General features: G+C 57.9%; 3 protein-coding genes across 5 annotated transcripts in view; 1 reads left to right on the top strand and 2 right to left on the bottom strand.

Moving 5' to 3' along the window:
- Positions 1 to 9,325, bottom strand: part of LOC136563259 (mitochondrial import inner membrane translocase subunit TIM16-like) — a 38,076-nt gene extending 28,751 nt beyond the window's left edge. For both annotated transcript variants that reach the window (XM_066560513.1, XM_066560511.1), the window contains exons 1-7: positions 9,221 to 9,325; positions 6,217 to 6,313; positions 5,908 to 5,982; positions 4,470 to 4,540; positions 3,936 to 4,119; positions 3,243 to 3,319; positions 1,718 to 1,768 (exon numbers count right to left, since the gene is read on the bottom strand). In XM_066560513.1, the coding sequence (XP_066416610.1) occupies positions 1,718 to 1,768; positions 3,243 to 3,319; positions 3,936 to 4,119; positions 4,470 to 4,540; positions 5,908 to 5,982; positions 6,217 to 6,313; positions 9,221 to 9,280 (615 nt within the window). In that variant the 5' untranslated portion in view covers positions 9,281 to 9,325. The remainder of the gene's footprint in view (positions 1 to 1,717; positions 1,769 to 3,242; positions 3,320 to 3,935; positions 4,120 to 4,469; positions 4,541 to 5,907; positions 5,983 to 6,216; positions 6,314 to 9,220) is intronic.
- Positions 9,326 to 10,457: 1,132 nt separating this feature from the next.
- On the top strand, positions 10,458 to 20,560 carry DNAJA3 (DnaJ heat shock protein family (Hsp40) member A3). Its single transcript, XM_066560673.1, has 11 exons — positions 10,458 to 10,617; positions 10,752 to 10,885; positions 11,269 to 11,352; positions 11,892 to 12,104; positions 12,817 to 12,969; positions 13,809 to 13,956; positions 14,716 to 14,780; positions 15,639 to 15,767; positions 16,200 to 16,315; positions 16,583 to 16,680; positions 19,495 to 20,560. The coding sequence occupies exons 1-11, from the start codon at positions 10,458 to 10,460 to the stop codon at positions 19,515 to 19,517; spliced, it is 1,323 nt and encodes a 440-aa protein (XP_066416770.1). The 3' UTR covers positions 19,518 to 20,560.
- Positions 20,204 to 24,944, bottom strand: NMRAL1 (NmrA like redox sensor 1). Of its 2 annotated transcripts, XM_066560675.1 has the most exons (6): positions 24,792 to 24,944; positions 24,546 to 24,611; positions 24,101 to 24,339; positions 23,131 to 23,380; positions 22,449 to 22,639; positions 20,204 to 21,641 (listed from the first exon to the last, which is right to left on the bottom strand). In XM_066560675.1, exons 2-6 carry the CDS (start codon positions 24,583 to 24,585, stop codon positions 21,471 to 21,473), a joined length of 891 nt encoding a protein of 296 aa, XP_066416772.1. In that variant the 5' UTR covers positions 24,586 to 24,611; positions 24,792 to 24,944; the 3' UTR covers positions 20,204 to 21,470. The 2 variants fall into 2 exon arrangements, with proteins under 2 accessions (XP_066416772.1, XP_066416771.1); XM_066560674.1 differs by lacking the exon at positions 22,449 to 22,639 and having other exon boundaries at positions 21,525 to 21,641; positions 24,792 to 24,895.
- Between the last annotated feature and the right edge of the window lie 963 nt (positions 24,945 to 25,907).

Here is a 25,907-nt window from a genome sequence, read left to right as displayed (position 1 = left end):
TGAGGAGGAGCAACCACTCCTCCCTGAGCTTCTTATTTTAGCTCCTTCTCATTCTTTTCCCCTGCTCTAAACAAAGGAATGTTTAATGAGGCAGGCTTGGCAAATTAAGAAATCCAGCCGGAGGAGCAGCCTGAGGCTGGCTCTCGGCTCCCCACAGGGCCCAGGGTGAGCCGGGAGCAGGACCCTGTGCTGGCTGTGAGGAAACCCAGCCCACGCTGCTGCAGGGGCCAGCACAGCTGGGAAACCCATCCTGCAGCTCACCTCTGCAAAAAAAACAGGCAACTTCAAAGCCAGGAGCCTGCGAGGTGCTGGCATCGCACGGCGGCCCCAGCATCACCCGGGTCTGTAACCAGGGGGAGAAGGAGACTTTCCAACCAACCCAGCCCTCCAGCAATGGGGAAAAAAGAAAAGAACAAAACCCAGGAGTGTTATTCTTCTTGGCTAAGCAAGCCCTGCGCAAACTTCCAGAGGATTTATGGCATTTTAAAGTTTTCCCCTTCAGCAGAGCACTTCTCCAAGACTAAACATCTCCATGCACTGCGAGCTGGCCGGGCAGGGCCGCGGCAGTGAAGGTGCATATTTCTCTTGGCAAACACAGAGTGCTGGCCCCAGGCTGGATCAGACAGCAGTGGAGGGAAGTGAACTGCCTGCTTTGAACAGCCACCATCATTCACACGTTATTTTTAATAGCTCAGCGAGACAGAGTCCACCCTCCCCAGGAGACTTGGCTCGAGCCCATCGCACTCACAGCTCCGCCATCAGACAAGCCGACAGGTCTGGCAGGGGGAGGAGGGGGGCCAGGAGGGGAGGGGAACACTGAGGCCAGCAGTGGATAAATTTTGGAGTAGAGAATGGGATCTTCCAGCCATGCTGAGGCAACTGGAGCGGGACAGGATTGTGGCGGCCGCTGGAGTGCTGGGAGCACTCTGCCCCGGCTCGTCCGCACGTGTCACCGCTGGGTTTGTGTTTATTTTTTGTGGTGGGGTGTTTATAAGGCTGCCTGAAGGGTCAGGGCATCATTTGTACTGCAGGAAGCACCCAGGGGCCTTTGGGGAGCTCAGCACCTGGGTTATGTGCAGGAGCAGGTGGAAAGTCCTGGTGCAGGCCTGGAGCTCTGGCTCCCTTCCATCACTGTGCCTGGGCACTGTCACCAGAGGCCATTGGCTTCACAGGCAGCAGGAGATGCACCAGCAGGAATGACAGAGTCCACTGCAGCCCTCTCACCCTGCTCTCCACTGCATCCCTCCCTTCCCAAGGGCTTCCAGCCCCTTCTGCAGCCAGAGCCCCCAAGCCACAGGAAACCTCTAATAAGAGGCTGTTTGAACTTGACGTCAGGGCTTAAATTCTCTCCTTATTTCCTAATCACTGTTATTTGCTGAGTTGTGCAGATCCAGCTGCCCAGCCCTTGCCCTTGCTGGGTCCTCATGCCCAAGAGCCTTTGGTCCAGCTCCCACAGGGCAGGGCAGAGCCAGGAGCCCAGAGCCCTCACACGCACAGGGCTCTCCTGGCATGTGCCACTGCACTGGGGGAGCTCCCTGGCCTGGTGGGAGGGCAGGGTTCCCTGCTGAACCCCACCAGGGTTAAGAGGACAGCCCTATTCCCCCTGCCCTCAGCTCCTGGCATCTCCCAGCCAGGGCTGGGATGGTTTGGGGGACCAAAGCTCACCCCCCTGCAGCCTGGGCAGGGCTGCCTGCAGCACATCTAAGAGGGGACATACCTGGGAGGCAGCTGGGCCTGCTCGGGGGTCAAAGATCCGCAGTTTCTTGTCCTGGTGAGATAAAAGAAAACAGAGGAGGGTTAAGGACCTTGGGGCCAGTGGGATGTCAGGATGCAAAAGGCAGAAGGCTGGAGTGAGCAGCCCTCCCCTTCCTGCCCATGACTGTCCTGCCTGCAATGCCTATCCCTATGGATGGCTTGCACTGTGTCCTCCCACATTGTGGGCAGGGGGCACCCTCAGCACCCCACCAGGACCCTGACACATTCAAATCTGCTCCCAGAAAAGGAGGGAGGCTCCCAAGTAGGGCCAGGACTGGAGCCTGACCCTCAGATGCCATCCTGACAGTGCTGCAGAATGAGCCCCTTCCTGCCTGGCACCCCTCCGCCAAAGGGGGCATGGCTGGCAGGGCACAGAGGCAGCAAGGGGGTGCCCGGGTGCCAGCCCTGCTGCCAGGGTGCTGTTTGGGGAGCATGCATTGTGCCAGCCAGAGCCACAGGGCACGGGGGCAGATCCACACCCCAGCCAGAGCCACAGGGCACGGGGGCAGATCCACACCCCAGCCAGAGCCACAGGGCACAGGGGCAGATCCACACCCCAACCAGCATGGCTTGGGCTCGTACCCCCGAGCCCGGCTCGCACGCTGGGCACGGGGCTCCATCCATGCGCTGGGACTCTGCCTCATCCCTGCACGCCGGGCCGGGCTCCGGGCTCCCCCCAGGGCTCCCCCGCGAACCCTTCGCTCTCCCTGGGGCTGGGGCTGTGCGCTCAGAGCTGCCTGCCGGGCCTCCGGCACGGCCTGGGGGGCTCGTGGCTTGCACGCTCCCCTTGCATGCTCCTTTGCACGCTCCCCTCGCACGCTCCCCTCGCACGCTCCCCTCGCACACTCCCTTGCACGCTCCTTTGCACGCTCCCCTTGCACACTCCCCTCGCACACTCCCTTGCACGCTCCCCTTGCACACTCCCTTTGCACGCTCCTTTGCACGCTCCCCTCGCACACTCCCTTGCACACTTCCCTCGCACACTCCTTTGCACGCTCCCCTCGCACGCTCCCCTCGCACACTCCCTTGCACGCTCCTTTGCACGCTCCTTTGCACGCTCCCCTCGCACACTCCCTTGCACACTCCCCTCGCACGCTCCTTTGCACGCTCGCCCCGCCGTGGGGCGCGGCCCCCGCGCGTTCCCGGCGCGTCCCGCAGCGAGCGGCCGGCGCCATCTAGCGCTGCTCCCGTCCCGCCTCCCCGCGGGCTCGCTGACCCCGCTCCTGCCCTTCTCCACCCCAAAACTTCCCGTCCCTCCACGCTCCCCATGCCTGGAAGTGTTCCAGGCCAGACTGGATGGAGCTCTGAGCACCCCGGGCTAAGGTAAGGTGTCCCTGCCCATGGCAGAGGGTGGAACGAGACGAGCTCTAAGGTCCCTCCCAACCCAAACCATTCTGGGATTCTGTGAAACGGGTGCCCCCCAGGATCAGGATGCATCCAGCCCATCCCTGCCGTGCCACCCCGAGGTGCCCCCTGGCACTGCTCACCTTGCAGGAGGTGCCCAGGAGGTGCCCATCTCGCTTCCAGGTCAGACTCTGCAGCTGGTCCCCGTGGGAATCCAGGACTGTGGGGATAAAGCACAGTCAGGGCCAGGATCAAGCAGGGTCCCTCCTGCAGACAGGGCAGGAACCATCACTCTCTCACCCAGAATATTTCCCAGGAGAAATGACCTGGCCTTTCCAAAGGGCTGGGGGCAGCAGGATGCACTGGGACACTGCTGTGTCTGTGCAGGGAGCGTTCCTGTGCTGCTGGCAGCTGGATACAAAGATCAGGAGCCCTGGGAAAGCCACAGACCCATGCTGCCACCCATCTCCTCTCCCCCTCAGGGTGGCTGAAGCCTGGGCAAGGCTGGTCAGGAAGCACCCACATCCACCCATGCCCTGGGCATGCAGAGAGAGGGACCTGTCACCCAGGGGATCCCCAGCTGAGCTCCTGCAGACACCCAGGGCAGTACCAGGGTGTTTCACACCATTGCATCAGAGTGCAGGGCAGCACAGGCACAAGGGGCTGTGGTGCCCTGCCCAAAAAAAGCCACCTGAGCTGCCTGTTTGGTGACACTGAGGTCAGGCCTTGAGCCCAGGCACTGGCACAGTGAGGACACATGGAACAGACACATGGGGAGGACACATGGAGAGACACACAGGAGAACACGTGTCATGGGCAGCCACAGCTCTGCTTACCTGTCAGGGGGTGCTGCTGGCCCAGGTCCCACACAGTGACTCTCTTCCCTGCCCCACTGGCCAGGACAGCGTCTGCCGTGGGGTGGAACTGCAGAGTGTCCACCGGGGCCCCCCCGGGCCCCAGGGTCAGCCCTGAGCCACCAGGAATGTCCTGGCCACCCTCGGGGAGGCGCCACACCTTCACCTGCAGCCCCAGGAGAGAGGGGGGTCAGTGCCAGGGCAGGTGAGTAGGACCCTGCTGGGTGCTGGCAGTGCCCCACCTGGGCTCGCTGCTTTCCCAGGGTTTGGTCCCTGAGCATTCCCAGGTGATCCCTCACTGCAGCTCGGTGGGATCAGGTCCCACATGGGAGGAGGCTGATCCCTGACCATGTGCTCTGTCCCCTTGGGGATGTCCCACTCTGCTCTCCCAAAGCTGGCACCCTCCACCCCATGCTCCTCTCACTCCCATCACTCCAGCCCTGCAGGGACTCCCAGAGACGCCCTGGGGGTCACGAGGTGTCCCCTTGGGGGGGACCCCTGTCACTGAGCACTCACCGTCTCATCAGCAGAGCCTGTGGCCAGCAGGAGCTGATCAAAGGGGGAGAAGTCAAAGTCTGTGACCACATCTGGAAGGAGAAGGGCAGAAGTTTGTCCCCACCTTCCCCTGCAGACAGTGTGTCTTCCCCTTGCTCTTCCCAGCCCAATTCCTTCCCTACCCACTCAGCAGTGGGGGGCAGTTTCAGCCCCATCAAGGTGTTTTGGAGCAGCTCAGCTTTGCTGTGAGTGCCTGAGCCCCTCCACTCTGTCCCTCAGGAACTTGCACCCCTTTGGCAGGGGTAGGAACCCTGGAGGGGCATCCCCCTGTCTGATCCATGCACCGACACCCCCACAGGGCACAGGGAACAGCAGGGACAGCCCCAGGGTGTCTGTGCCGTGTCCTGCTGGAGCCACGCTGGTGACAAGGCTCCTTTGTAACCCCCGGGCTGGCATGCCAGCGGCAGGGATGCTCCCGGCGGCAGGGCCCGGCGGGAGGAAGGCTGGCACCAGCAGCAGCAGCCCCTCGGATGCATTTGGCACGCTCAGAAAAGTAGGTCACTGTGTACTTTTCTGCTTCCAGGAGACAGGCCCCGGAGGCACGAAGAGCAGGCAGCTCGCTCGGCTGCATCCACCCGGGAGGAGGGAAAATCCATTCCTGCCACGGAGGCGTTGCTCCGCCACAGCCGGCTTCAAAGGACTCCTGCTGATCCCATTAGGGAGCCGTGGGATGGCGCTGGCTCCTGTGCACCCCTCTGGCGCTCCCCAGGGAGCAGAAGAACTCCCTGCCTGCTTTTCCAACCCGAGGAAGCTCCTGGTGCCAGGGGCTGAGGTGGCACAGGCTGGGCACCCTGCGCAGCCCTGCCAGGGCACACACGCAGGGAGGCAGCTCTGGAACCAGCCCCCATCTTGCTGCTCTGGTGTAATTTTGGGGAAATGGGTGCTCAGTGCCCCTCAGGCTGCCACTGCTGCACCAACACCAGGAGAGGGGCACCCTGAGGTGGGCACCACCCCTCCTTGTGCCTGGGCAGGGCAGAGCCCTGCTTCTCTGCCACAGTGATGCTGCCACTGCCTCTTCCCTGCCACACTCACTGCCCACATCAGAGCTGCTGGTCCAGCCTGTTCCTCCTGCCACTGAAGGCAGTGATGCCTCAGTGATGCCAGCTCCAGCCTGGCACTGGGTGTACTGGGAATTTCAGGGCATGCTATGAGTAATGTGGAAAGGCTGTGCTGGAAGGGTGAGAGGAAGAGCTACCTGCAGCCTGAGAGATGAAGGAGCATGGATTGATTCCAGCCTGGCAGAGCCCCTCCTGGTGTCACCCTGCCCTCAGGTGACGGTCCCTGGCAGGTCCCCACATCCCTTGCCTGGCAGACAGCCCACCACAGCCTGCCAGGCTTGGACTCAGCCCCTGGGGCCAAACATGTCCTGTAGAGGTGGGAGGTGGCACCTGACACCCACCTGAGTGGCAGCAGAGCTGGGATATGGTCCTCTTGCCCCCATCCTCACACTCCAGGGGCACAATGCCCAGCACACCTGCAGGAAAGGGCACAGGAGCAGGTCAGGAATCCCCCCAGCCTGGGACACACGAGGGGCACCCAGCTTTGCAATGCAAGCCAAGAGGTGTGGGACTGCCAGCACTTTGGGGGATCTCAGGGAAAGCCTCCTCCACTCACCCTGGTGCCCCTGGGGCTGGGGGGATTCACCCACCACCCAGCCCCACAGGGACCCCTGGGACAAACCCATCCCACCCCCCAAGCTGTGCCTCACCGGTGGCCTCGGCGCTGAAGGCGATCCAGCAGCAGCTGGCCTTGACATGGCTGCCACAGGAGGGGACAGAGCCTGCTCGGATACCACTGATCCAGGCCTGGGAAACAGAGGGAAAAAACTTATCAGGGGCTGTCTTGTTATGGCAGGGCTGCAGGACCATTGGCACAGCATGGCCAGAGGCCCCAGCCCCAGAGGAGCTGCCATGCCCATGGAGAGCTGGAGACTGGTGATGCCAGAGGGATTATCCCGACCTCTGGGGTGTCCCGGGGCCATGTGGCTGCTCCTGCTCCTGCCACAAAGCACAGCCCCTCACAGGGGCTGGAGGGTGGGACACAGGAGCATCCCAGCTCCCAGACTGTGCCATCTCTGGCTGTCTCACCGTGGGAAGCGCTCAGAGGTCTTTGCAATAAACTGGTGCCAGAGAATCTGGATGTGACAAAAGTTCTTGGGCTGTGAAGCACCACAGGGTCAAGCTGTGGCTGACTGAGGCCAATAAACACCTCCAGCAGCACACTTCCCACATGGACATACAGCCAAGGAGCTGCATTGCAGCCCCATAACCAAACTCCCACTCTGCAGTGTTTCCCAGGGCTGAGCACTGCACTTGTGGGGCCCTGGGACAGTGTCCATCAGCCAGCCCCACTCCAGGCGACACAGACACCCCACCTCAAGGGGCCACCAGGGCCACAAGCTCCCTGGCACTCCCAGGGCCAAGTCCAACCCTTGACAGTGGCAATGGCAGGTGTTTTATGGCTGGCACCAGGTCTGTGTGCCCACAGCAGCCCAGAGCTGCAGTGGGTGTCAGGAGCAGTGGATACCCCACAAACTGAGCAGATACCTGGGTAGGGAAGGGAAACCCAGAGCCCCAGGTTTTCTCTCCTTGCACAACTTCCGTTTGAGGCCTGACAGGGAGCACGGGTTCCTGCAGCACTTCCTCCCTTCACAGCTGTGCAGAGCTGTTAACCCTTCTCCTGCCAAAGGCAGGTTTCTGTCCCCACACCCAGCACGCGGGCAGGGGGCTGCACTGGGCATGGGGAACAGGCCAGGAGCATGGGCAGGACCCTGGAATAAGAGCCCCACTATCTGCATCCCATCACCCTGCACTGGGTCCCCAGATGTGACACCAGCCACATCCAGCCCCCAGCAGCCAGGGGTGCCAGCAGGATCCCTGCAGTGAGGTTTCACAGAGCTGGTCCATCCTGACCCCACAGTTTCCCCAGACACAGGCAGCAGCCCTCAAGGCAGTGATCCTCCCTGCAGCGTGGCAGCATGGCCAGGAAAGCACATGCAGCCATCCTGGCTACATCCCTAGGACAAACTGTGAGCTCTCAAGGGCCATCTGGCAGCAGAGCCCTGCAGATGCTGCCTGAAGAGCATCATCAGATGTGATCCCTGATGTTTACACTGCGCTTCCCGATCCAGCCAGGTCGGGTGTCTGCTTGTGCCTCCATAAACAGCTGCTCAGCTGGGGACACAGCAGAGCTTCCTGCTGTGACACCTGAGATGGGCTTGGTGACAAGACTTCCTTCTCCACCTGCTGCCCTATGGGGAGTGCGTGGCCTCACTTCCAAGGATATGTTTCATGCCTGAATGGGAAAAGCCTTTTGGAAGGGCCTTGCACAGCAGATCCTGCACACAGCAAGGGCATGCTGCCCCTCAGAGCTCCCCCACCATGGAACCAGCACCAGGACAGTAGTGATGGGATGTCCCTGCCTGTAGGATGCCATGTCCTGCACAGCCAGGTGTCCCAGCACCCACACTCCCCACTGCCAGTGACTGATCTGGACCCTGGGATTCACAGCCAAACATTCATCCCACAGAGATTTCGGTGACCTGAGCCACACTGAGGCTGGCACGCCATGGGCACGGGGGCACCGTGTCCTGTCCCACAGCTGAAGCTCAGAGGATGTTTTGGGTGCTTGCTGGATTTGCAGAGGCGTGTGAGCACAGGCCATGGGTGCGTGCAAGGACAGCTTGGCTGGGAAGTTACAGAGAAGGAGTGTGTGCACACCCAAGGGCTGGGAGCAGCAGCAGCCTCACTCATGGCCACGGTGCTGAGGAGGTGCTGGGTGCAGGGTACCCAGCTCGGGGAGCCCCCAAAAGGGCTGTGTGTCCTGGTAACACCCCCCATGTGACTCACTCAGTCCTGCCCCTGCATCTCTGCCCCTGCCCTGCCAAATCTGTAGGGACAGGGACCTGGGAGATTGCCCTGGCCCAGCTCTGTGGTTTGGGGCACAGCGGGGCAGGGCTACCCACTGCCAGCACCGTGCCAGGATGGATTGTGACACTTGGCATGACTGGGGCTGGTTATTCATGGAGCAGAGGCCAGAGAGGGCACCACATGGCTCTGTACTGCCCACGAGACTCCCAGAGCTGCCTGGCCGCAGCGGTGCCGAGCTCCACAGCTCATGGCCAGGGTGGTGGGGCTCGGGAGCACCCGTGGGGCCCAGCCCTTCCCCCGTGCCTGCGGAAGCGGGGTGGCAGAGCAGGGTGGCAGGAGCAAGGCCCAGCCTTTCACACTCAGTGCGTGGTGCCCTGGCTGGCACAGACCAGGACGGCGAGATACCGAACGGCAGCGAGCAGCAAGGACCGGGGATGCACGGCGTGTGCCAGCCGTGCCCAGAGGCAGGAGGGGAGCAGGCACCGCGGGACGGGTACCCCATGCCTGCCAGGGGGGCTGCACCGGCCAGAGAGGGCTGGGGTTCCCTCGCAGCCCCACCTGCGGAGCGCCCCGGGGCCGGGATCCTCCGCCGACACCGGGATGAGCAGCACCGGGTGCCAAGGAGGGGCCGCCCGGGCAACGCACCCGCACCACGGCCGGGAGACCCGGGCACGGCCCCGCCGCACCGGCGATGCCGCGGGGCCCGGAGCCGCGCCCTGCCGGTGCCGCGGGGCGGGGCCGGCCCTGCCCTGTACCCGTGCCCGTCCCTGTCCCTGCCCGCCGGCAGCCCCGGCCCCGCCGCCCCCGCGATCCCCCGGTACCGGCCGGTCCCGCAGCGCTCACCTCCCTGCGGGGCAGCCGGGCCTCGGTGTGCCGGAACTTGGACGCCTTGAAGCGGTTCATGGTGCTCCGGCTGTACCGCTCCGAGCCGTGCCCAGCCCTGCCCGGCCCGGCCCGGCCCGGCCGCTCCGCCCACCCCGAGCCCCGCCCCGGCCCTGGCCCGGCCCCGCCGGACCCCCTCACGTGTGTCCCGTGTGTTCCGCGTCCCCGCTGTCACCGCGAGCGGGGCACAGAACCCCAGCCCCGGCTCCTCGGACCCCCGACAGAGCCTCCAGCCCCGGCACCGGAGCCAGCCGTGGGGTGACTGACCGGCGGTCCCGGGGATCCCGGCCCCTTCCCCCGAGGCTCGTGGTCACCCCGCGCTGTGCCCCCGGCTGGCACCCAGCTCTCCTCCCGCGCAAGGGCAGCGGTTCCGTCGGGCTCTGGCCAGGAGGACGGGGCCAGCGGGAGGTTTGCAGTGCAGTGGGCTCGGCGTGATCGCCTCCTCCTCGGCCGGCAGCCGGCGGTGAACAGAGACCTTCGTGTGCTCACTGCTGCGGGGAGGGAGGAGGAGGAGGGCGCGCTGGATCTGAGCCCTCTGGACGCGGTGGAGCCCGGCTGTCACCCACGCCGCTGGAGGCCAGGCCTCCTGCCCTGCTTTCACCCGGGCTGGGACAGCGGCCTGTGCGCAGCGGGAGCGGCACGGCCCCGTCCCCGCTCAGCCCGGCGGAGCCACCCCCGCGCCGCGGGCCCGAGCCTGCCTGAGGAGCGCTCGGAGGCGCCAGCCCCGGTGCCGAGGGCGGGAGAGAGACAAGTTTGGCACGAATCGTCCTCCCCCTCTGCAGAGGAAAGCTGCTGTGCTGCCTGGCCGTGGGTGCCGTGCCAGGCTGCTGTGCCGTGGGAGTGTGGGCGTTTGGCACTGCACCCGCTGCGCTTTCAGAGCCTTTATTCCATCCTGGGAGATATGTTACCCGCTAGGGGAGAGGAAGAGCGGCCCTGAAGGGCTGAGCAGAGGGCAGGGCTCGCACCTTGCCGCACGAGGCTGTCACGGGGGCAGTGCCCGGTTGTCCCAGCCGTATCCTCGCGCACTCCCTGCCCGGGCCCCGCCACCGCTCAGCTCCCCCCGCCCGCCGCCATCCCCGCGACCCTGCCGAGCACCGCGCATGCGTAACCATCGCGCAGCCACGGCCGCGGCGCCGTGCGCATGCGCGGCCCGTCCCCGCCGAAGGGTGCGCAGGCGCAGCGCCGCGCGCGGGCCAAGATGGCGGCCGGGAGCGCGTCGCGCTGGGTCGGGGCGGCCGCGGGGCGCGGGGCGGGGAACGCGCGGCCGCCGCTGCTGCTGCTGCTCCGCGGGCTCCGCGCCCCGCCCGCCCGCGCCCCGCGCCGCCTCCTGCTGCTCCGTGCCGGGCTCTGCGCCGCCGGTGAGCGTGCCGGGGCCGGGCGGGCCGGGACGGGACGGTGGGGCGCGAGTCTGTTTCCCCGGCCGTGTCCCTTCCTCCAGCCGGCCCGGCCCGGCCCGGCCCTCACGGCGGCTCCTTTTCCTCCTCTCCCGCAGGGACGAAACACGCTGCCGCCGTTGCCTCCGCCGCCTTCCACAGCAGCGCGGCCCGCTCCAAGGAGGATTATTACCAGGTGCTGGGGGTGCCCCGCACCGCCACGCAGAAGGAGATCAAGAAGGCCTATTACCAGGTGCGGCGGGACCCGCCGGGCCCCAGCGCTGCCCCTCCGCTGGGGCAGGGAACAAATCCATCCCCGTGTTCGGAACCGCTGCAGACAAGGGGAGGAGGCAGTGGGGAAGCTCAGCACATGGCCTTGGGGATCGCTTCCAAAGCATGGTCTGCCTGTGCTGTCATCGCTCGTCTCCTTCCAGAAGGATCTGGGATTGATGAGAAAATCAGCAGCAGCTCCTGTAGTTCCTGATTTTGGGTTGATAAAGGAAATTAAGGGTTTTAGTTCCCGGGAATGCATCTAGTGAATGTCAGGCTCTGCCTGATGTGTTTTTCCTGGCATGTGAGATATGCTTAAGTAAATAACTCCTGCCTGTCCCTAAGAGTTGGTTTTTGTTTTTTTAGTTGGCAAAGAAATACCACCCTGACACAAACAAGGACGACCCCAAAGCGAAGGAGAAGTTCTCTCAGCTGGCAGAAGCCTACGAGGTAATAGCAGGATTTTGTTGTGATGAGAAGGAGGAAAGACTAGAAGGTAGATGAGGGCAAACATTTCCTGTAAAACCATGGCTGGTTTTTGATGCACTTCAATCTGGGGCACATCTGTCCCAAGAAATTCCTTGGTCCAAGTATCTGATTAAGCTGCTTTGGGCTTTTTCAGTTTTCCCCTTCCTTAGCAGTGACTGGCATGGATATCAGTCCCATGGAATTATTGTCAGTTTAAATAATCAAACAAAAAACCTGTCAGCAGGTTTTTGAGGCAGAGGGACTTTCACTGTGCTCCCCCAGCCCTGTTTTTTGATTCCAGCTGATATAACAATGATCAGCTGTTTAATATAAGTTATATCTGCTTTTTATAAATTAGCAATATCTTGTCATTTTTCGGGTGATGAGCCAAGAATCACCAGGGAAGCAGCAGCTTGTCCCTAACTCCTGTGGTGCTGAGAGCTGGGTGAGACCTTGATGGAAGGTGTGAGCCCAGAGCCAGGGATTCTCCTGGCTCCTGCAGTGCCCGTTCTTGCCCCCAGGTGCTGAGTGACGAGGTGAAGAGGAAGCAGTACGATGCCTACGGCACGGCGAGCTTCGAGGCCGGCGCAGCCGGGGCCGGGGCTGGTGCAGGGCGGCAGTACTGGAGCAGCGGCCCCTCCATCGACCCCGAGGAGCTCTTCAGGAAGATCTTTGGGGAGTTCTCAGGATCCTCTTTCGGCGATTTTCAGAGTGTTTTTGACCAGCCACAGGAGGTAAGAGGTGCCTTTATTTAGGAATGAGAAAGTCAAAGCAGTGTCTCTCCCCAGCTTCTGTCACAGAGCGCTGTGGGAGCTGCAGCAAGGAGTTACTTCTGGGGATGGCAGTGTGTGAGTGTCCCATGGCATGGGCAGAGTCTCATAGTTCTGCTCAGCTGTGCAGGAACACACCCCACACTTCCAGACAGGATATTTTGTCTGGGCTTGAGCTACTTCTCTGGTGTTTGCTGACACCACCCAGTACTGCCGAGCAGTTCCGTTGCTAGAGAGGTACAGTTTCTGCTGCAGCTTGATTTACCTATGCCTGCTTTGATCTGTAATGCTAAAACCCACAAAACACCTTGTAACTATAAACCAGGCCTTCCAGCAATATGTTTGGCTGCTTAATTGGCTTAATTTTGCAACTTAATTAGCTTCATGTTGCAGTGAGGCCCATAATAAAATCTGTTCTTTGTGCTGCAGCTAAATGCTCCTTTAAATGTTGATGGTTCATGTGTTGTCTTCAGAAATGTTTGGTGTTTGGTACTCCTGGTTTTACTAAAAATTACACTTTTCATATAAGGAGAAATTCCTCTTTTGATCAGTCATCTTTACTGAGAATTTCTGTTTTAAGCATTTAAATGTTTGATGTTTAGCCTGGACTGTTCTCAGTCTGCTTAAGACCCTGCCACACCTCAGTCATGGCTCTATACCCATGTTTCCTGTGCAGTATATCATGGATTTGACATTCACCCAAGCTGCAAAAGGTGTCAACAAGGAGATTGTGGTGAACATCCAGGACTCCTGTGTGCGCTGTGATGGCAAAGGACACGAACCTGGCACCAAAGCTCAGCGCTGTCACTACTGCAATGGCACGGGCATGGTAAGTGCTGAGCAGGACATCAGGTCTGTGCTTCCCCTTCCTGGGGAGAATCACTTCATTCCATGGTGAAAAATTCTCACCACACTCATCAGCTTATCTCAGGCAAAGCTGAGTTAATGTCAGCTTGATGCTAATAAGCACTAGGAAGATTTTCTTTGTGTTAAAGTGCTGTGCCCAGCTGAAAGCATGAGCCTTCAGGCTGGATCCTCTGCTGCTGCACATCCCACAAACCATATGAATATAATGTAACTCTGAATGTAATGTATATGTATGTACTCTGAATGTAATGTATATGAATGAATGAATTTAACATAGCTCTGAAATTCCTCGGGCAATAAATGGGTATTTTTGACTTGGGGGGTGGAGGAAGGTGGTGAAAACCCAAGGGTAATCATAAAATAAGAAGATGCAGGTGATGATGGAGCTGCAGGCTTTGGGTTTCCATGCATTGGATTCCTTATGTGCTTCAGTGGTTCAGTCCAGGGCTTAGTCACCATAAGGTTTCCTTGGACACTGGCAGTAATCCATGTAAATGGATTGTCCTTGGATTCATCAGAACATAGGCATTTGTAGCACTGTAAGGAGCTTTGTTCCTCCTTGTACATTAAAGCCTAGACTTTGAGGGTGGTGTGTTTGCCTTGCCCTCACCACCTGACACTTGTAGTACTGGTGGTGTTCAGTGGCAATCGGCATGGGATGGCGAGTGGATTTCAGAGCCAGTGTCTGAAGGGAATCTGTGTCCTGACAGGGTGTGTGTGTGTGATCAGAGCTCCAAGGTGCTGTGTGAGAAGCCCCATGTGAGTACTCATCATTTCCCAAGGTGTGTTTGTTCCCTCCAGGAGACGATGAACACGGGCCCGTTCGTGATGCGCTCCACGTGCCGGCGCTGCGGCGGCCGCGGCTCCATCATCACCACGCCCTGTGTCATGTGCCGGGGCACGGGGCAGACCAAACAGAAGAAGACAGTGATGGTTCCTGTGCCAGCTGGTCAGTGCTGTATCTATCTGCTGCTCTCTCTTAAAGAGCTGTAGTTATTTACTGCCACTATTAGGTGCAAATGGGGGAGCAGTGTAAGACGTTTTGCTGCAGAGAAATGGTCTTTAAAACAAAGCAGATTGAGAGTTTGGCAATGGAACAGGATATGTCTGTCCTCTGGCCATGGATATGTTTGCTCTGCCCTTCCTGAGCTTTGGTTCTTGCCTGGGTAATCCTAGGCAGGTTCTGAAGAGTGAATCTCCAAAAGTTTTGTTGCCTTAGGTCTTTCATTTGTTCTTGACATTCGTCAAGGTCTTTCAGACCCTTTCAGACCCCCTTCTTTCAAGACCCTTGACATTTGCCATGGGTCTTTCATTTGTCCTCCCTCCTGGGGAGGGAGTGGGAATCCTGAAAGCCTTGGCTTGGCTCAGAGGGGTGTGCTGATTGCCTTCCTCACCAGAGGGGAGAATTCAGTGGTGGGAGTAAGACTTGCTTCTTTGAGACCACCCTGGGTGAGCAGCCTGTAATTTTCCTGCAGCTTGTGGAGGCTGCAGTGTTCCTTAATCCAATGCATTTCTGTAAAAAATTCTGTAGATATTGAAGTAAAAAACGTGTTGGGGGCATAGGGATCAATTCAGAGGTATAAACATGTGCTGACCCCTCCTCCTTTGGGCTGTGGTGGCCAGCTCTTGGGATTGGTAAGAGTTGTTGGCATCCATGTCACACGTGGGTTCTAACCCAAGGTCACCTTCCCTCCTGTTCTGATTGCAGGTGTTGAGGACGGGCAGACAGTTCGGATGCCTGTGGGGAAGAAAGAAATTTTCATTACGTTCAGGGTATGTATCCCAAGCTGGTTTATGATGTAAGTTGGTTGTTCCCTTCTCAACTGCCTGGGAAAGGACTGCAGAATGGGCAGAGGAGGAAGAGCCAGTGATCCTTTGGAACAGCTGAGGTAACATGATCCCTGTGAACTTTGTGAGACAGCAGGAGATCTGCATTGTAGCAAGGAGGGTAACTTTGAATCTGTTCATGAAGAATCCCTGCTTGTTCCAGGACCAGGCCCTTAGGCTAGCGTGAATCAAAATGCAGAATAGGCTTTTCATGCCTCCAATTTTTGACTTGGAAATGTGAGGAAGCTTCCTGCTGGCAGGGGTGGCAGAGCTGAGGAGAGCTGTGGGAGGTGCTGCAGGAGGCTGCCTGGTGAAGTGTCCTTCTGCAGATCCACCTTCAGGGCTGCTGTGCACCTGTGCTGTTGCTGGGTGTCTTCTCCTGCCACACACATCCCTGTCAAGGAGAAAATTTTTTTCAGCATCTCTTTCATGGTGCAGGAGGGTTTAATTTTGTTCCAGCTTGTGAGGCCACTGCAAAGGTGCTTTATTTCCTTCTCACTTTTGGCTTGCCCCTGTTCAGAGTGCTGGACAAGGCTCTGCTGTCTCTGCAGAACCAGAGTGACATGGATGAACTAACAGCAGGAATAGGGGAGGGAATTCCTGAGGCAGGAAGCAGGGATCCTTCCAATCCTTTAGCTAATTCAGTTATGTTGATATCTGTGTTTCACTGGGACACCAAATATTAACTCACAGTTCTTAGCCATGCAGTTTGGGGATGGTATATTTTTTCCTGAGACCCTTGGGAGCAGTGTAGCAGGAGAACATGGTGTGCTCACTGCTCTCTGGCACTTTGCTGCCCTGCAGGTTCAGAAGAGCTCTGTGTTCCGACGAAACGGAGCCGATATCCACTCGGATCTCCCCATCTCCATAGCTCAGGCTGTGCTGGGAGGCACTGCCCGCTGTCAAGGCTTGTATGAGACAATCAACATCACGGTGAGTGCCACTGTTCTGGGCATGAATCACTGGGGCACAGCAAAGGCTTCTCCTTAGCTGCAAAGGTGGGCAAAATCTCCCAAGTCTGCCAGTATTCCGTTTCAGACTCCTTCAGGATTGAGCCTTGGGTAGTTTGTGACCTGCCTGGTCACAGCTTCTTTCCTGTTGCTGTGTAGGGACAGGGAAAGAAAGGGATTGCTAGACAAACCCCAAACTACAGGGCTACAGGCTGTGTCAGGTTCTTTACTGATTCCTTCAAAAGCTTTTCCATCCTTACTGGCTTAGCTTTGGGATGTGTCCAATGCATGAGCATACAAGAGCTCTCCCATCCTATTTTAGAGCTTGTTAGAGAAGCAGATAATTTTTATAGCTGTGTAATTATTATCTAAATGTTTAATTAGAGTAATAAATGTGACACCTTTGTGTTTATAGATACCCCCTGGTATTCAGCCAGACCAGAGAATTCGAATGAGTGGGAAAGGCATTCCCAAGGTCAACAGCTATGGCTACGGAGACCACTACATCCACATAAAGATAAAAGTTCCTCAGTAAGTAGAGCTAAAACAAGTTCCTGTGAAATCTTAAGAACTTTTCACAAAAAATGTTGTTTAAAAGTTGTGAAAATTCTATGAGGTGAAATGCAGTGAGTCCTATGTCCCCTCTTCCACTGGAGATCGTTCCTCATAGATGGCTCATTTAAAGAGCACATGGATTCCTGGTGTATTCCTACACAATGTACTGTCGGTGCTGCTGGGGGAGGTTTGGGAGGCTGTGGGAGCCCAGGCCACCCCTGAGCCCGTGTCCTGGTGCCACAGGAGGCTGACGGATCGCCAGCGAGCCTTAATGATGAGCTACGCCGAGGACGAGACCGACGTGGAGGGCACCGTGAACGGGGTCACCAACACAGCCTCAGGTGAGCAGGGACACTGCTGCCCCTTCCCTGGGCAGCTGCTGTGGGAGTGCAGAGTGTTCCCTGAGCACTCCTGGGGAGCAGGGTGAGCCAGGGGCACCGTCAGGTCTGTGGCAGCACAGCCTGGTTAACAGAAGTAGTTCTGCTGTGGTATTAACAGGCTGTAGCACTCAGCAGGGAGGCAGCCTCTTCCCAGGAAGCTCTATTGCTGTACTTACTGGGCAAATGTGTGAACAGAGAGCAGGCTCTGAGTACTCCAGGGTGCAGACAAGCTGTGCTGATGAATGCCTCCTGCTCCCTGCTTCCCCTGTGCCAGGACTTGCCTTGAGGCAGGAAAGCAGATGTGCTTCAGGCCAATTTCCTGTGTGCTGGATCCCAGTCCAGTGTGCTTCTGAGCACAGCAGGGCTGCTCCTCCTGGAATGCTGACAGGGGTTTCTGCTGGGGCTGAGTTCTGGGTGAGTGGGGAAACCTGGGCTAGGAGTGTCCACTGGTGGCAGTGACAGCTCTGGTCAGTGGACAGTGTCCAGCATGGTGGAGGAGTGAAGGCAGCTGGGAGCTTTGTGGAGCTGCTCTCCAGCTCCAGATGGAAAATTGAGATTCAGCAATTGTGTCCTAAGTTTCAGGGATGAGGTGCTTGAAGAGGCAGCAGCTAAAGGCACAACGTGGTAACATAGTAAGGAAGGAGCTCTGTGTCTCACTACTGGAAAGTAGTTTTTTCTTTGCTTAATTGAAACAATGAACTTCTTAAAGCCCATTGGATTTTGGTTTTGGTTTGAAACCAAACAGGGCATTTGTGACTAGGCAAAGGTGAGAGCCTTTTGGAGCTGTTGAATGATCCCAGGATCTGCTCTCCTGTGAGGAGTATAGGCTTAAGTGCAGGATCTGCCAAATACTTCCCAGTGTTCTGTTTTATAGTAATTATACATACAGAAAATATGTCTTTCCTATATTACAGTCAGCCTTGGGGGAAGGGCAGAGCTCTGAGCACTGAATTTGCATTCCAGCTTTTTTAAAGGCATTTGTGTGCCAAAGAGGAAAAATAACCTCTTCAAACGAATTTTTTTAAAAAGCAAACCTGCCAGTTTTTACCATGATGAAGCAGCAAGGTGAGTTAAAACAAGGCCAGTAGGTTGCAGTGTAGAGACAGGCTGTGCTGAGGGAGGCGTGTCCTGCCTCGGGATTTCATCCCATTGCATCAGTCCGAGCCCAGACTCAGCCCGGGGAGGCTGGGGAGCACCAGACTCCGAGTTCTCTGTGCACAAAGAAAGCTCAAGGGGGCATTTGGCATCTTGTTGTTGATGGTTTTACTGTAGAAAAAAGCAGATTAGCAAACAGGTCTCCTTTGTTCTTGTAATAGCCACTTCAGAGGGACAAACAAATTCTCAGGACCTGTTAATACAGGGCAATTTTAACATTCCTTATCTAGACAGTCAGTCTGAAATACTTGCAGCCTTTTTCATTCTACATGAGTTAATTTTCTGCGTGATACTGTGAGAGCATTGCTTGCAGTGACACAAATCAGGCTCCTGGTGTGGTTTTGCACTGCTTTGCAAGGACACAACCTTGAAACAGGCAGAACCTGTTTCAGAGACCACCAGCATAGACCTTTTAACCCTGTAAAAGTCCTGGCTGGCTGTGATTGAGTTCACCATTTGTTTTTAATGGCAGACTCTCAGTTCCAAGTACTTGTTTCCAAAGCCTGTGGGGTGCCTGACTCAATTGTGCAGCACAAGAATTCCCTTGCCAGTTGGAGGGCTGGGGAGAGGGGAAGGGAACAGCTCAGCACCTGAGCTCATGGTTGGCTTTTCCACTCCTGGGATCCAGGCTCTCCAGTGCTTCCACTGCAAGGGGTCCAGTCCTGTGGCTCGCTGCCAGGTGCAGCCCTGGACACGAGGGAGCAGCACAACCAGCTGCTTTCTCCTGGCCATTCCCTGTCCCAAGCAGCCCTCTGGTCCTGGTGGGAGATGTGTCTGACTGCAGCCCTTTGCTGTTTGTGTCCAGGTGGCAGGGCCACGGCTAGCGCTGACGCAGGCGGGGATAGGCCTGAGGCTCAGGAGAACAAGGAGGGATTCCTTTCCAAACTTAAGAAAATGTTTACCTCCTGACACCCCATCCGAGGTAGGAGGTCTCTTGTGTTTCACTGTTGTCTTTCCCCCACACTGAGCACTTCTTGGGAGGTGGAAGCACAATAGCACAGCGTTGCTTCTCACTTAGCCTCAGGCCTTCCAGCCCTAGCTGTCCCCTGGGACCTGGAGCAACAAACCAGGGATTAAAGTGCATTGTTGCTGCAGCAAAGAGCAGCACAGATGCTGGGTGCTCCCTTGGGGAGGTGGCTGGCCTCCCCTGCAGCTCTGCTGCTGGAGCCGTGCCCAGTTCCAAGCACTGAGCGTGTTCCCATCAGCTGGTCCCACTGGGACCGGGTTCTGCCACACAAATCCTGGGCTGCAGAGCCACTGGTGCTGGCACTCTCGGGCTGGATTCACCCCTGCCATGGGCTTACAGCACCAGGGAGGAGCCAGCCTTTGTCACAGAGCACAGCAAAGCCCACCATGCATCACTGCAGTGCAACCCAGGTGCTTCAGCTGGTGCTGACCTGTCATGAGGGAGCACCAAGATTTGGAATCATCTGTAGCAGACACAGAGTCTGGGATTCCAGGGGCTCAGCTTTGCATCTTTGTAGGCTTCAAATCTGGCTGTGCTGTAGGGGTGACAGTGTGACAGCAGGTCAGGAGGGGAGGTGCTCCCAAAGTGAGCTGTGTGCTGTGTGCTGCTGATACAGCCAGGAAATTGTAACCTTCCTCTCACTCCAACTGCAGGAAAGCGTTCTACTGGGAACTAGGAGCCAGCAGCAGCAGGTCATCCGTGCAGTTGGGGGTGAATCTTTCTGGCAGCCAGGCTCTGGAGAACACAGGATGTCAGTCAGCAGCACAGCAAGAATCCCAGCTGGAGAGGCCAAGGACCACCGAGGCACCAACACCAACCCCACCCACTGTCCTAATAAATGGCAGTGAAGGAAAAAAACAGCTTAGCAGAAGTGTGGCTCTCTGGAGGCTGCTCCACAACCCTACTGCTGCTGGAAGCTTATTTGGTAAAAGCTAAAGTTGAAGTATTATTTAGAATCCAAACCAGAGGAAATGTGAAATAAATAGCCCAGCACAGAGCAGCAGTTTGCTGTATGGAGGCCAAGCCCACCAGCTGCTCACTCAGGTGCCCTTTGGAATGCCAGGTGTGCTTGGTGAACTCTCCAGGAGACTTGGTGGATTAGGAAGGTCTAACCTTGTCTTCATGACAGCCCTGCTGCCCTGCACAGCTCCAAGTGGAATCTCCCTGTGGCTGGGTGTTGTCTGAGCCCAGCTGGCCTGGCTCCCTCACAGCCCTGGGCTTTCTCTATCCTGCTGATTGCCTGCACAGAGCAGTGATGGAATCTGCACTTTGCCTCAAGTTTATCCCCCAAATAACTAAAGTTACCACACAACTGCTGTTGCTTCTGGACTGGTACAAGTCGATCACTGAGCCCTTTGCCAGTTGGGGACAAAAATCTTTTATTACTTTAGTGCAACACCCGTAGCGTAAAGGATTGGTCAGAGCATCGTTGTTTTACTTGTGTGAGAGTGCAAGTGAGGTGGATCACTCCTTCCAGATGGAGCTGAGCTCTTGCAGTGAGTATTCCATGGTTACTGTAGCCTGCTGTGTTTGTGATACTGTGCAGGTACCATCAGCCCCCATACTAATCAGTTCAACACCAGTTCAACAGGGACGTGCTGTAGTCTTGCCCTTCTTAATTTGCTGAAATAAAGCACGCGTTGCCTCCTGATTAAACTTCTGTAAAGTGATTCTGTACCCATGTAAATAAGATGGACTTCATAAAGATATTTAACACGTGCTGTGCCTTGCTGCCTTGTCTACTCTTCCACCTGCTCTGTCAGCCCCTTTCCCTCCCCTCCTAACAGGAATGATGAAGGTCTCTGGGACAAGGAGGGGACAGGTTTGGATGGCTCAAGCATTGCTAGGGGCTGGGATTGACTTTAAACACAAAGCTGCCCTATCTGAGCAGTACTTTAGGCACATGAGGGGGAAGGGGCTTTTCCACTGAACCTTGGACAGTCTAGAAGAAGTTGAGTTTTATCTCAGCTCCTTGGGACAGTGACTGAAATTAGCCCAGGAGCCCAAGGACCAGGGCCAGAGCTGTATGATGAGGAATCAGGCTCAGCTTTTGTGTTAGACTCACAGGAAGTCACTGCAGTCCCTGCTTACTGGGGTGACACAAAGCCTCCATCTCTCCAGTGGCTCACCTGCAGGGCCCAAACCAGATCCATGGAGAAATCCCTGTGTTGTGTTTGCTTAGGAGCCTGTGGCAGCCCTGGCCATGGATACCTGCCCCAGAGGCACTGCCTTTGGAGTACACACCTTCAGCCTCCCACGTGCTGCCATATGCTCAGAGCTGCCTGGGAAAGGAAATGATCCCGGGAAAACAAGGCCCCACCACCCTAAAACACCCACAGTGACTAAAGCAACACCTCCCTTAGGACAGAGTGCAAAGGCAGCACTTCTGCCACCCCTCTGCCTGTACTGTCCAGCCCTTCCTCTTGTTCTAGCTGCCTAAATAGTCCCAACCACGCTGCAGGAGCACACACATGGACCAGCAAGTGGGCTGAGCTCTCCCCAGCTGGGGCAGATCAGCCTCTCCCTGAGGCACTGCTGGGAAGGCAGAACGGCCCAGGGCTCCTCACCTCCTCAGCCAGGTGCCCCTACCTGCTGCAGAAAGCAGGGAGGCAGAGGAGGGAGGGGAGGCTCAGAAGGCATGCTTGTTGTCCCCCACCCACTGCTGGAAGGTGCGGGCCTTGGGGTTCAGCTTCATGGTCAGGGCCACGTTGCGGTCTGGCTTCAGGGCGTAGAAACGGAACATGGCAGCCAACTCCTGGGCCCCAGGGAAGTCCCGCTTCTCGTACTCCTCAGGGGACATCTGCCAACAGAATTGGGGGAAAACTCTTTCAGAGCCTGCTGGGCTTCCCCCTCAGCCTCTGAGGGGATGGGATGAGGGCTCTGGTAGAGCAGCCTGTCACAGCATGGCCACTGGTGCGGAGGGCTCTGCAGGGCACTTCTGGGGTTGGGCAAAGGAACAGCCCAGCCAGCCTAGGGCCACCCCCAGCTCTGGCACAGCTGGCCAGGGGCTGGAGCAGCTATGAGGGAGCCCTTCCTCACACCAGAGCTATGGCTGAGGGGGTCTAGAAACTGGGTGGTCCAGGAGGCACCCCAAAACATCCCTGCCTGAATCAAAGGGTTTGGTTCACTGCACTTCTGAGAGGGCAGAACCTGCAGAGAGCAACCCAGGGGCGTTGTTTCTAATGAAATGCACTTTACCATACCCCTCATCCATTGGACTGGCTGCCTGAGGCACAAGTGAACTGCAAACAAAGATTAAAAAGAAGTCACAAAGAGCAGGGAGTGCTCAGGGGTGTTGTTAACAGTGACACTGCACAGAGGCCAGGTCTGTTGTAATGGTGACACAGCAAAGCCCTGGGGGAAGCCCTGCTGAAGGCAAGGGCACCCAGCGGAAACCTGTTGGGTAGGTGCCCATCCCTGGCTCTGCTGGAGACCTCCCAGCTCAGTTATCCCTCAGAGCCAGGCCCAGACCTGCCCAGGTACAGCTGTGTGCTCCACAGGCACGAGCTCAGTGACAATACCAACAGGGCAGTGTCGCTGCTGGGCTGTACCAAAAAGAGCTGTGAGTCCCTCAGGAGCATCACCTACACCAAGGGACACTTCCTACCTTGCTGGCTGTCACAGTCTTGCCCGTCTGCTGGGAGAGGATGGCAGCGTACTCTGCCTCGGTGAGCTTGCCCGTGCTGAGTCCTATCACCTGGCCAATGTACTCCCCTGGGGACTTCAGCAGGGAAAGTACAACAGGCCCAAGGTCCTCCACAGCCATCCCATCCATGGGGGTGTCCCCCATGGGCAGCTCTGTATGGAGAGATTGATCCCAGCTGCAGTGCAGCCCAGCTCTAAACAGGTACAGCAGAGTTTTCAGTCTCTGGACATGAGGTGAGAGAGGGATGAGAGCACCCATCAGCATGGCAAGGCAGGAGAGCAAGGGCTGAGCTGAGAGACCTTGACAGCAGAGCAACACTGTGAGTCACCTGTAGCCCCACAACCTCCACCATCCCAAATGCAGGGACTTGGGGTGTCCAGAGCTCCACCATCCCAAATGCAGGCACTTGGGGTGTCCAGAGCTGCTCTAGGATCTGCAGAACAGCCCTCAGCACCACAAACAGGCCCAGCATCCTGGGGATTTCCTGCAGGCCACCAAACAGGCCTGAAGACCATCATGCAGCTTGCTGTGGTCAAGCTGGGAGAGGCCTCTTCACACTACCAGCCCAGAGCCCTGGCAGTCTGTCCCAGGCACAGTGGGACAGTCACAGCAGAGTGACCCACAGAGCAGAGCTCCTCCTTACCCAGCACAAAGGCGTCTCCCTGCAGGGCCTTCTGCGGCTTGAAGATGGAGAGGAAGTTCTCAAAGTAGAAGGGCAGGCGGATGATGGTGGTGGGAACCCTGATTTTCTGCAAGTGCTCCTCCACCACGCCTTTGCCATCGAAGTGCAGCACCTCCAGCTGCCCCCCTGTCAGCTGCTGCACGTTCTCCAGGCCGCTGAACACCACATGGTGCAGGCCCTGGCGCTTGGACAGATCAGCCAGGCGCCGTCCCTGAGCCAAGGGGGAAACCAGCCATGAAGAGGAGAATGGGACACCCCCATCATCCCCACAACCCCCTTCCCTCTGGGGAGGATCCAACCCCCACCAGCCCTCAGCTGGGAGCACAGTGAGTTGTCCAGGTGGAGCTGAATTCTCTCCTTACTCCGTCCTACTTCAGAAAGACCACACACCCTCCAGCTTTGGAGCTTGCTGCTCCACCAAACATGCAAAAAACCTGCCTGGCTAACATACCTGCCCTGAACTATCTTTTTTGTTTGTTGCCATCCAGGCGTGGCAACTGCCACCTTGCAGTATCTGTACTGGCGTGAGCACCACCCTTGGAATCTCTGATACTGCAGGGTTTTGGCCCCAAAGTTGCAAGCACAGAGAGCTACAGGTCTGCAGGTAGTGACTGTCTCAGCTCTGCCCTGGGAAGGCTCTGAGGAGCCAAGTGTTTCCACTCCTGCTACTCCAGCTCCTGGGAAGGGCTCTCTGTAACAAATTTATCAATTCCTGAAGGCATCAGACCCTGGAGCCATGCCACTATGAGGGAACAGAGAACAAGTCCTGGCTTTGCAAGAACTGGGACCTGGTGTTTGTGAGGCCTTGGGGTCTTCTGGACTAGCTACTCAAACCATCAAGGCTGCCACAGATGCTCCAAGAGCTGTCCCCACTTTGTCCCTGCTGCCAGATCATTCCGCACATGGTCCCAGTTAATGTCAGGACAGGTACCTGCTCGATTTCCTTCTCCTTGCTGCAGTGTTCCCAGAAGTTGGTGACAATAAAGGCTCCGTAGGCACCGGCCAAGGCCTGCTCCAGCGATGCCTCATCGTCCTGATCTGCCTTCACCAGCTCGGCTCCCCTGCGCCTCAGCTCCTCCGCCTCCTTCTTCCTGGGGCTCCGGGTCACGGCGCGCACCTTGAAGCTCCCATCGTCCAGCAGCGCCCGGGCCACGGCGCCGCCCTGGGCCCCTGCGGGAGCAGCCGGTCAGGACGGGCCCCGGGGCCCCGGGACGCGCTGGGGCCGCGGGACGGAGCGGCCCGACCGCCACAAGCGCCGAGCCCCGCTCGCTGCCCGCACCGCTCACCCTCCTCACCCCCCGGCCGCTCGGGCATCACCGAGGCCTCCGCCCCTCGCCGGCCGCAGGCACAGCCCGGGTCTCTCCCCGCGCACTCACCGGTGGCCCCGAACACCACGATCAGCTTCTTCCCGGCCATGCAGCAGCGCGGGCGGTCCCGGGGCTCTGGCAGGGCGAGAAGCAGCGAGGTCGCACGGGTCCCGGGAGGGAGGAGGGCAGGGAGCGGGGCGGCTGCGGGGCCATCGCGGGTCCCGGGGGGCAGCGGGCGGGGAGGGAGCGGAGCGGCTGCGGGGCCATCGCGAGTCCCGGGCCACCGGGCGCATCTTCCCTCACACGGCTCCTCACCTCGGCTCCAATCGACTCCAATCGGCTCCAATCGGCTCCAATCGGCTGTGCCCGGCTCGGTTCGGGTCCAGTCGGCTCCTCCCGGCTCCGTTCGGCTCGGTTCGGCTGAGCTGGAGCTGCGTGCGTTCGTCTGTTCGGCGTGACCCGATTGTGTTCGGCTTCACCCGACTGCGCTCGGCCACGCCCATCCGGGAGGGGCTCAGATGTCCATCCATGTCAGGCCCCACCCACCAGCACTAGGCCACGCCCACAGCCGGCATAAGGCTCCGCCCCCATCCCATCCCCAATCCTATCCCCAACGCCATCCCATCCCCAATCATATCCCATCCCCAATCATGTCCCATTCTAAATCCCTTCTCCAATCCCATCCCTTGGCCCATCCCATCCCCAATCCCATCCCATCCCTTGGCCCAGCTGCCTGCTCCTTGCTCAGAAAAGCTGTTTAAAACCCAAAAGCCACCACGTAACCTTCTGTGAGGTGGCGGGGTGTTGTGCCCCTTCCTCCCCGGGGACCCCCCAACATCCCAGACTGGTAAGGTTTCCTTGGTGTGGAAGCCAGGCTGTTCCCCAGGCTGGTCCTGCTGCTCCCTCTGGAGCTGGGGCCGTTCGTTATCCCCAGTTTCGCTGTCCCCAGGCAGGTGACTGTGCAGGTGTGAGCTGAGGAGCTGTCCCCGAGCACCCTCCTGCCAAGCAACCACTCGAGACAACAAACAGAGTCACCCTGGACCTTTTCTCTCCTCTCCTGCCAGCTCTGGAGGGGCTGCGGGCAAACCCACACTGCCAGGAACTCTGTAGGTTGGGTTTAGTAAATAAATACATTGAGAAATTTGGGGTTGAGTCTGGTAAATGACCCAGAAAATCCGTGAAGCATGTGTAATACACAGTGGCAAAGAAATATTTCAGATGTGTTAATTCAGATCAAAGATGAATTGTGAAAGCAGGAGGAGGTACAGCTCTGACCGGGGTTTCTGCACAGTCATTTTGGATGTGAGGGATTTCAGCTACAGATTGGCTGCTGGGAATTCCCAGGTGCCAGCTCCTCTTGAAACCCTCCTCCAGACGGGGAAATTACCAACAGACCAGAGAAAAGGTTTTAACCCCGTACTGGGCACAGCC

The sequence above is a fragment of the Molothrus aeneus genome, chromosome 16 (genome assembly GCF_037042795.1).
Source record: "Molothrus aeneus isolate 106 chromosome 16, BPBGC_Maene_1.0, whole genome shotgun sequence".
Classification (NCBI taxonomy): Eukaryota; Metazoa; Chordata; class Aves; order Passeriformes; family Icteridae; genus Molothrus; species Molothrus aeneus.
Note: the sequence above shows the minus strand (reverse complement) of the source record. Positions and strands in the feature narration are given on the sequence as shown.

Bases quoted from the DNA above. Each gene is read 5' to 3' on its own strand.
- DNAJA3 (XM_066560673.1), top strand. From the start codon at position 10,458: ATGGCGGCCGGGAGCGCGTCGCGCTGGGTCGGGGCGGCCGCGGGGCGC. The intron at 12,970-13,808 runs GTAAGTGCTGAG...TGTTCCCTCCAG, and splicing joins ACTGCAATGGCACGGGCATG to GAGACGATGAACACGGGCCC. The intron at 14,781-15,638 runs GTATGTATCCCA...GCTGCCCTGCAG, and splicing joins AAATTTTCATTACGTTCAGG to GTTCAGAAGAGCTCTGTGTT.
- NMRAL1 (XM_066560675.1), bottom strand. From the start codon at position 24,585: ATGGCCGGGAAGAAGCTGATCGTGGTGTTCGGGGCCACCG. The intron at 22,640-23,130 runs GTAAGGAGGAGC...CTCTCCATACAG, and splicing joins GGGAGACGCCTTTGTGCTGG to AGCTGCCCATGGGGGACACC. The intron at 21,642-22,448 runs GTAGGAAGTGTC...TTCTGTTGGCAG, and splicing joins AGACTGTGACAGCCAGCAAG to ATGTCCCCTGAGGAGTACGA.